The following is a 9,580-nucleotide window of genomic DNA, read 5'->3' on the forward strand; positions in this document are numbered from 1 at the left end:
TTATTGTGACAGAATTTCCAATTTCTTTATTTTTCAAATTTGAAAGAACTCATTTCTAGATGGTATTTTCTCAGACACTAAGGTATCCCAACAAGATTCATAAATACGATTTTCTGACACAGGCAATAAAGTCTGCAGAAAATTCACCGAATGACAACATCTCTTCTTTCAAGTATAAAAGATGAAGGAGAATTAGCAGTTATGATTCATTTTCCAATACAGATACAAATTTAAGTCCTGATTTTTTTAGCAGACAACACAATCTTGTTTGCTGAAACTAAAGCATTTGCTGCACAAGGTCAAGGACTTTAGTCTTCTATATGGATTGAAGCTCAACATCAAAAAGACAAAGATTTTTACCACTAGGCCAATTGACAAGCCACAATAGATGGAGAAAATATTGATATTGTTAATAATTTCAGCTTGTCTGGCTCAATAATCAACATTCTTGGCACCAGTAGTCAGAAAATTAAATGACAAATTGCATTATGGAAATTTAGTCAGAGACCTCTCCTGAGTGCTAAAGAGCAATGATGTCAGTCCAGAGACTAAGATGTGCCTGACTCAGGCCACGGCCTTTGCAATTACTTGCTATGCATCAGAGAGCTGGACAATGACTAAGGATGACAGAAGAATCAATGCCTTTGAGTTGTGGTGCTGGAGAATAGTCTTGAACTTATCATGGACAACCAATAGAGCAAACAGGTCTGTTTTGGAGAGGGTAGAACCAAGCTGCTCCTTGGAGACAAAGATTTTGGAGCTCTGTTTCACGGTTTCTAGGCACATGGCCGAGAAGGACATCATGCTTGGAAGGGTGGAGGGACAGCTCAGGAGAGGAAGGCCCCTGATGAGATGGATTGACACAGTAACTGGAATAAGGGTGGGGGGTAGGTGTGTTGGAGACAGACTGGCTCAGGACAGGGCAGGGTGCAGAGCTATTGTACATAGGGTCACAATGAGTTGTAGGTGACTTGACAGTACATCCCAACAATAACAACAAAGGAGCTCTGCAGGTGTAGACCACATGGAAGCCATAGCCACATGATGTACAACAGAACAAAACATGCACCTGCTCACAGTCTCTGCTGTGTTTGAGCCCCTCATTGTAGACATCGTGGTGGTCTGTCTCACAGAGGCTCTTCTTTATCACCGACTTGACCAAGCATGATGTCCTCCAGGGACTGGGTCCTCCTGATATCTGTGGAATACGTCACTATTTTTTTTTAAATTTTATTATTTTTTTGTGTGTATAGTTAAATTGTGTCTGACTGGTACAGGAGATTGTCCCTCCTCCAGCAGAGCATCTGGTGGATTTGAACTGCATACTTTGGGATTGCAGCACAGCTTTTTGCCACTAGGCCACCAGAGCTCGGAATACGTCACTATTAGAACACTATTCCACCACTCATCTGACTCATTTGTGTTGGTCTGCATGCTTCTGTGATAATGGAAGCTATGCCATGGCATTTCACATACTAGCAGATTCACCCAAGGTGAACAGGTTTCAGTAGAACTTTCAGACTAAGACAGACCAGGAAGCAAGACTTGTGCTTCTTTTCTGAAATCATTGACCTTAATTTTTCTTGTGTGTGAGTGAGAAAAATTTATATTTAGAATTAGCCAGCTGGACTCAGTTTAGATGATCCCAATTTTGTTGGCAACGTCCAAAGCATCATAGTCAGGAGCAAGTCGAACATAGGCCTTCTACTCTCCATCAGGCCTAATCAAAGTGTTGACCTTGGCCACATCAATGTCATAGAGCTTCTTTACAGCTTGTTTAATTTGGTGCTTATTGGCCTTGACATCCACAATGAACACAAGTGTGTTGTTATCTTCTATCTTCTTCATAGCTGACTCAGTGGTCAGGGGAAATTTGATGATGGCATAGTGGTCAAGCTTGTTTCTCCTAGCGGTGCTCTTCCCGGGGTACTTGGGCTGCCTTTGGAGTCTCAACGTCTTAGGTCACCAGAAGGTGGGTGACATGTGGATCATCTTTTTTTTTTTTTTTTTGGCTGTGGATGCCCCTTCAGGACTGCCTTCTTGGCCTTTCATGCCTTTGCTTTGGCTTCAGTTTTGGGAGGGGCAGGGGGTTCCTTATTTGCTATTGGCTCCATCTTCGTAGAAAGGTGACCTTAACATTTTATTAATCAAAACAACTCAACTCATTGTTGCTGTGTTAAAACCAAATTCACAACTAGTTCTCTAGTGGATTTTCAGAGGCTGTAAACTGTACAGCAGGAGATTGCCTGTCTTTTTTCTGAAGGGCAGCTGGTGGATTCGAACTGTTTGCTTCTGAGTTGTCAGTACAGCCCTATTATCCACTGGGCTACCAGAGCACCTAGAATTTGTGAATAGTATGTTTGTGTATTATACCTATGTAATCCCTCAGAGAAACGGTAGGGAGAAATGTTTAAATTTACCTCTGTGAGAGATGCCTGTATCCTCTTTTCTATCTTAATAGACTCCAGATTAGTTTATTTCCTTTCATAATCAAACATTACTTTGTTTGTAAGTCTTGTTTTTGAGCACTCACAACGGTTTAAGCACCAAGACTAGCAAACAGGCAGATAACACCATTCCAGCTCCGCTTCTTGCTAGCACAGGTCTTTTTCAAGTCATATAAACTCTGTGGGTGCAAAGAGGGTTCCCCAGAGGGAACTCCCAGGTTTAGCAAATAAAATTTGGAAAGTGTGGATAAGAAAGATGATGAGACTCAGGCTTACTTATTTTGGACAGGTAACTAGAAAAGACATCAATGCAGAAGAAGTCATCATCTTTGAAAATTTCACCCAGATCATAATAAAAAAACAAACAAACAAAAAGATTGTGCTTGCTAAAGCAAAAATGAGGGAAACCCTCGGTGAAATCGCAACACATATGGACACCAAAAAATCGCCAGTGAAAAAATGATGCAAGACTGGACGGCATTTTGTTCTGATAGAAGGTTGCTGAGAGTAGGAGCCGCTGTGGCAACAGCAATGTCTCTTGTGATATTTTGGACACATCTACTGGAATATTCTTTATTGGTTATTCAAAATTCATATTTAATTCAGTCACTACCATTGAGTCAGCTCTGACAATAGCAGACATCGATCGGGTTTCTAAGGTTATAAATCATCACAAGAGGAGACTGCCCAGCTTTCGCCCTCAGAGTCACTGGGAGATTCGATCCACCAGCGTCAGCTGGCCTTTGGGTTCGCAGCACGACTCCCTGTGCACTGTGCTGCCAGAGCTCCCTCAGATTTAACAATCTCGTATTTTGTCTGGAAGCTCTATCCTGGAGAGCAAGAACTGGGGCTCAGTTTCGAATGGAGTGCTCTTTCTAAGTGGAGGACTTTGGGGTGGAGGCCTCTGGGGAGAACTAAGCAGGTGTTTTAGGGTTTGCTGATGAGAGAACCTCTGAGTTGAAGATGTCACTTGACCTGTGAGTGTTCTTGAATGTCAGTTGAGAATGTGGCTTCTTTTCTCATAACTGTGGGGAGATCCTGAAGATGTTTTGAATAAAGGAAAGAACCCAACAGAGTAATGCTAATGTTGTTTGTTGTTATGTGCCATCGAGTCGCTTGCGACTCATAGCGACCCTATGTACAACAGCCCTAAACTCCGCTCTGTCCTGTGCTAATCGCACTGTCTCTGACACTCCCATACCAATTATCCCAGTCACTGAAATGCTAATAATAAGAAATAAAAAAAAAAAAGGGAAAAAGACACAGGCTGGAGATGACATCACTGTATTAACTAAGCAGCTAACAGGAAACAACACACAGGTAACTAACAGACTTTGGGCAGAAACCCTTGAATGTGGGTGGGACCTAGAGTCATCCTATTTCCTGTTTGCTCACCTCAACCTCAGGTTCACTGTATCAGCACTGAGTTCACTCCTCGGAAGAAAGGTGGAGAAAAAGGTGTCTCCTTCCGTCTCCAGATTGACACCTTCAAGCCCATTGACAAGGAGCTTCCACCAGAGCACCTGCATTCGGCCGGCTGCCTCATCAAGGTGTTTAAGGTACAGTAGGTGCTGAGGTCCCTTGTACCCCCACCTGGGCTCTCACAGTGCCCTGCTGGCTACACAGGTTCAGGCCCTGTGTATCCCTTCTCTAGGACAGGTCTCTTACTCTGGATACAAAGGGATGGAGCTGGCTTCTTGTCTTCAATTCTGTCTGGTGGTGCCTGGCTGCTAAGACTTCACTGTCACCCTCCATAGCCCAAAGGAGCTGACCGGAAACTAAAAACTGACCGGGAGAAGGTTGAGAAGCAGCCCCTCCATGAGAGAGACAAGTACCAGGTTGCCTGTGAGAACACGGTCTTCATGGAGGTGTGTGTGCTGGGGCAGGGAGGAGAACAAATAGTACAAATGGGCAAGGTGGGAACCCAGGACTTCTTCAGAATAAATTGCACTCGTTCAGAGTGATTGTACCCATTCACTGTGGAGGAACAACTCTGCCCTGTTTCAGGAGCTGACACATGGCAGTTCATCCCGCCTCACTTCTGCATCCATTGCTCTATAAACACCTCCCTCCTTGCTACGTCCTGTCCCAGACCTGCAAGCTATTGGGCGGTCCCCCTCTGTGCTGACCTGCTTGTCAAGGTCTTTCTTGCCACTTGTCAGGGCTCCTTGCCAGCTCTTCATATGTAGATGATGGGGGGGTCATCAGTGGCCACCACTGTCCTCCAACCCTCTACACTGACCCTTGCCTTTGTTTGTCCACAGTGTTCACCATGGCCAGAGCCCAGCACCGGGTCCCATCCAACTCTCAGCCCTCTGGCTCTGACCTCCCCTCACTCCTGCAAGCTTCTGTCCTCTGAGAGGTGAGGCTGGATGAGTTTTCTCCTGTCAGTCCCTCGGCTTTGGGGTGAGGGTCCAGAGCTCCTCAGCCTAGGCATGGAAGAAGAGGCAAGGCAGAGGGTATAACTGAGGTGAAGGAAGAGGCTCAGCTACAAGCGGAGGGCTAAGACAAGATAAACTCGGCTTCCCCGGGCAGGCCTCCTGCAGGGCGTGGGGAGGAAGAGCCTCTGAGTCTCTGCTCCTCCTTGCAGGCTCTGCTCCTCACCACCATTCACTCTGGACACCTCTGTGGGCAGCCCAGCTGAGGTGAATCTTCTAACCAACCCCTCAATTACTAGCTCAGTGGTTTTCAGCCCGTGCTCCAGAACAGGGTTACCCTGCCCCCTGGTGGAACCATGTGATATGGCCACAGATTATAAATTTGGTTCCCGGATGGAATTAGAGATGCCTCTAAAGGCCAGATTAGTGCCCCCCGCCCCCTCCCCGACCCCAGATTTGGGAATCCCAAGGGCAGAGGCTACTTTTCACATCCTTCCTTTTTTCTGGTGGCCTAGTGGGTAAGGAGTTGTGCTGCTAAAACAAAGGCACGCTGTTTGAATCCCCCAGCTGCTTCACAGGACGATGGGCGTCTCCTCTTGTGGGATTTATAGCCTCTGAAAACCTGTTTGAGGGTCCACTATGAGTTGGTTTCAACTCAACAGCAATGGGAAGGGGTCCCTTATTCTCAGTGTGGTTTTTCTGAGAGAAGTGTCATGGCATCATCTGGATGGCTCTTTATATGTCAGGATCTGAATCCTGGAGCCTCCATTGCAGAGACACAGCAGTGGTTGCATCGACACCGGTTCTCCAGCTACTGTCGGATGTTGGCCAACTTTACTGGTGAGGCTGAAATGTGCTGGGTGGGCCTAACTTGTGGGGGACACTGAGGCAGAAACTTGTCTCCGTCTTGGCTTGCTGTGTGCTCTTCCATGAACCTTAAGGACCACAAGTTGTCAGGCATTGTGCCAGGCTTTCTCCACATATATCATCTAATTTACACTCTCCCTTAAGAACAGGGCCTACAGAGGTTAACTAACTTGCCCAAGGATGCACAGTTTTGTTAACAAGAGATGGAGCTGGGATTTGAATTGGTATAGGTATAATACTAAGGCTTACTGTAGACTAATGTTGGGCTCCATTCCCTGCCTCCCACCCTGGATCCTAGAATTCTACCCTCAATTTGGCCCCATCTGACTCTGCAGGCACTGATCTATTGAAGCTTACCCGCCAGGACCTTATCCAGATCTGTGGAGCTGCCGACGGAATCCGCCTTTTCAATACTCTTAGAGCCAGGTGCTAAGCATTGCCAAGAAATCCTCTTTCCACTCTAATGGCCCTTACTCCCTGAGCTTGCAAAACCGGTTTCTATTTCTAGAACGCCAGGCCAGGAAGCACCTTAAGACCACCTAGTTACACTCTTTTTACAGAGGGAGAATATCAGGCCAAGTGACCTGTCTGAGGTCACAAGGCAAGGCTAGCTAAGCTGGGGTGAAGATAGGGTCCTGTGACTCCCACCTGTCAATGTCATATGCCTCATTCCACTGCTAGAATAAACATGGCTTCTCCAGGATAAACAGAATATTTGTACCATTTACTAACAAACTCCACCCTGTTTCAGGAGCTGAGAATAGAATTTTCTCATCTGTTCCATCCCCAAAGTTCAGCACTCATCAAATGCCTAAGAAATACTTGCTGACCCTTCTCCTTAGAGACCTGGAAGTCATGGCCTGTTCTAGGGATGGGGGCTGGAAGACAAGAGAGTAAAGGTCAGCAATGGGCTGATACATAGACTTATTTTCCTGGCCCAGGCCCATCTGTCACCGCCTGACTTTTTATGTGGCTCAAGAGACCTCTAGGCAAGAGAATGAGGTTTCTAAGAACTCCAACTCAGGTGAGGTTCTGGCTTCTCCACCATGAAGATGAGAACTTTAACTGTGGCTGTATGAAAGCTCTTCTGGGGCAAGGGTGATGCCCCACCATTCTTTGTACCTAGGATGCCCTTGTTGGCATTCCTCTTTGATTAGTACTCTCCTTCCAGGTTGTCTACCTAGGTCTATCCCGACACACTCTATTCCAATTCTACAATTTCATACTATAGTTCATTACTAGTTTATATAGTATCGTTTTCATAGTATAGTTTATTACTGTATTTGTGCTTCAGTTATTCATACGTGGGTGCGTTGGCTCTTCATGGGGGTTCCCTGAGGTCAGGGTCTGTCTCTCCCTCAACCTGAGGTTTCCCCATCCAAAGTTGAGGAGGGACAGGTGAAGGTAGGTGGCTTCATACTTTTTCCTTAACCCTCCTGCCTCATCACTTGCTCCCCACCCTTCCCTAGAAATGACCATCTTCCCCTAGAAATGACCCTATGTGCCCCATCTCCCCATTGATCTCAACTTCTGTGCTGCCCACAGCCCCAGGCTTTTATCAAGAGATTTTTTTGGATGAACCCAGTGCCATAGAGCTGATGGGGAAACTGGCTGAGCTTCTGGCCCTCCCAGCCAATCAGATCCATCGTCTCTTTCTTCAGGGCCCAGAGGGCATCCTTGTTCTCCTCAGTGACCAGGTAAGAGGTCATTTCCTTGTCCTAACACATAGTCTGGTCATCTAGTTCATACCCAAAGCTCACACCTCTCAGGTGGTTCAGATGGAGAAAGGTGGGCAATCTCCTGCGGTGCTATTTTCAGCCTCAGAAACCCCAGGATGCTTCACTATGACTGGAGGGCAAGGAGAAGCAGTCTGTGGCAAGTTGTGCTCCTCATCCAAGGGCTGTAGTCCATGATGGTTCAAACCCAGTCTTCTCTCATTGTGAAACGAGATGAAGGGTTGCCATGAGTCAGAACTCAGGGAGTCTGAAAGTTTTTTATGGTCCCAGAGGCCATGGCTACTTCTTCACTTTAGAATTAAAATGGAATGTCAGGCCTGGCATACTTGGTTTTCCCTCTTCCCCCATGCAGGTGGTCCAGAATCTTAAGGATGAATCATATTTTGTGGCTGTGGTGAAGAAAGGTAGGGGTTTCAGGAGTGGAGTACAATTTGTCTGGTTTGCCTGAGATTATACTGTCTCACAAATAAGATTCAAAGGTTCTTTTGAAAGTGTGAAGATGGGGGCTGTGTCCCAACCAACTGGTAAACATCTGCTCAGTGCCAGTTCCATGGCAGAACAACAGGATTCAGAGCTACAGTTATTTATAGTAAAGATGTGACTGGATAAGTTCACTCTCATGAGGAGAAAACGATGTCCCAGTTTCTACTGTCATACTAGTTAGGCGGCCTGGTGCTTGCTCAACATCATCTCACACAAGCACCTCTGACCACAGCTTGTGTCTGGTCCTGCTGATGTCTGCCTTAGCTCCCAAGTTGTGCTACAGCTGCTGGTCACCTTGGCACAGTACACAGGAAGTTTTTTAAAAAATTTCCATTTAAATTACTTTTTGTGTGTGTCTACTGTCAAATCAGATCTGACTGGTACAGGAGATTGTTCCTCATTCTCCAGCAGTGCATCTTGTGGATTCGAACAGCACACCTCTGGGACTGCAGTGCAGCTTCTTTCCACTAGGCCACCGGAGCTCACTAGGAAGGCTCTGAAGGGGGGACAGGACGCACCTGGGTGTGGTAGCATTTAAAAATGGAGGATTCTAATCCTAACCTTGTTCTTTTGTGTGTGTCCTTCACTGCTTTCAGTGCAGAATCCAGAAGGTTACTACTTGGTTTTGACCTAGGCCTAGAGGAACCCTCCTGCAGAAGATTGCTGTCTGGCCCCTCGGGTCATGTTCACCAGCAGCTTTGTGAAGATCCTCCAGACTCAGTAGCTTCCATGCTCAGTTCTCTTCCTCCTTGGCAGTAGTGGCTATTTGAATATTGGGCACGTTCCCTTGCCCAGACTACGGAACTGGTTCTACTTACAAGGAGAGAAAACAAACCAAACCCCAAACCTTGGCAACTTTTGACACAAGCAGTATTGACTATTGAATTACAGAGACTTTGGATTTCCATTCATTCATTATTGCACTTACCCTTTTAAATTTTTAATTAAAAGTTCCATATCAAAAATATGTACTTTCAAGAGCAAATGCCCTCTTAAACTATAGGCTGGGCAAGTGATAGGATTTGGGATTAGAGATTTCATTTTCTCCAGTTAGTGTGGGCAAAAACTTACTAAAAAGACACCCAACATTAAGATCACTGATGCTCTGGGAGTTGTACTGCTAAACGAACGTCATTATGTCCATTTAGGGAGCTCTGGTGGTGTACTCTACAGAGTCTTGCTCCTAACCCCAAGGTGGTGATGCATTTGCCAGAGTTCAGATCCAGCTCCAGGAGAGAAAGACCAATAAAATTAGTCTTGTCTAATAAAATTTGACTTTTCACCTTATAAAACTAAATACACGATAGTAGGCTCTAAATCTATTCCTTGTTTCCTTCTCTTAAAAAGATGAAAAAATGTCAAATATAAAGTGGTAATAACTGGAAAGTATAGGCCAGGATTCTTAAATAGCTGGATAATACTTATTTACCTGTTACTAATTGTTTTTGGTGAGTCTTAAACCAGGTGACACTGGTAGGAAGATGACTAGAATAGTGGCTGAAATGATTAAAAACAGATGGGATCATGCTTATGTTCAAAGGCCTTAGGAAGTAAGTGCCTCCTACAACAGTCCAGGGCTGACTCAGTTCCTATGGAAAACTGAGCAACTAACAGTTTGCATCATCTTCTGGCAGGATGTGCTGGCCTCTGATGACTAATACAGTTGTTA

General features: G+C 45.6%; 1 protein-coding gene across 1 annotated transcript in view; it reads left to right on the forward strand.

Annotated features, from left to right (window-relative positions):
- Positions 1–5,091, forward strand: part of LOC102843139 (transcription factor CP2-like protein 1-like) — a 9,104-nt gene extending 4,013 nt beyond the window's left edge. The window contains exons 6-8 of the mRNA XM_006889475.1: positions 3,854–4,006; positions 4,205–4,315; positions 5,038–5,091. Of these exons, the coding sequence (XP_006889537.1) occupies positions 3,854–4,006; positions 4,205–4,315; positions 5,038–5,091 (318 nt within the window). The remainder of the gene's footprint in view (positions 1–3,853; positions 4,007–4,204; positions 4,316–5,037) is intronic.
- The last annotated feature ends 4,489 nt before the right edge of the window (positions 5,092–9,580 follow it).

The sequence above is a fragment of the Elephantulus edwardii genome, unplaced genomic scaffold (genome assembly GCF_000299155.1).
Source record: "Elephantulus edwardii isolate Elephantulus edwardi_28Jun2011 unplaced genomic scaffold, EleEdw1.0 scaffold00077, whole genome shotgun sequence".
NCBI lineage: Eukaryota > Metazoa > Chordata > Mammalia > Macroscelidea > Macroscelididae > Elephantulus > Elephantulus edwardii.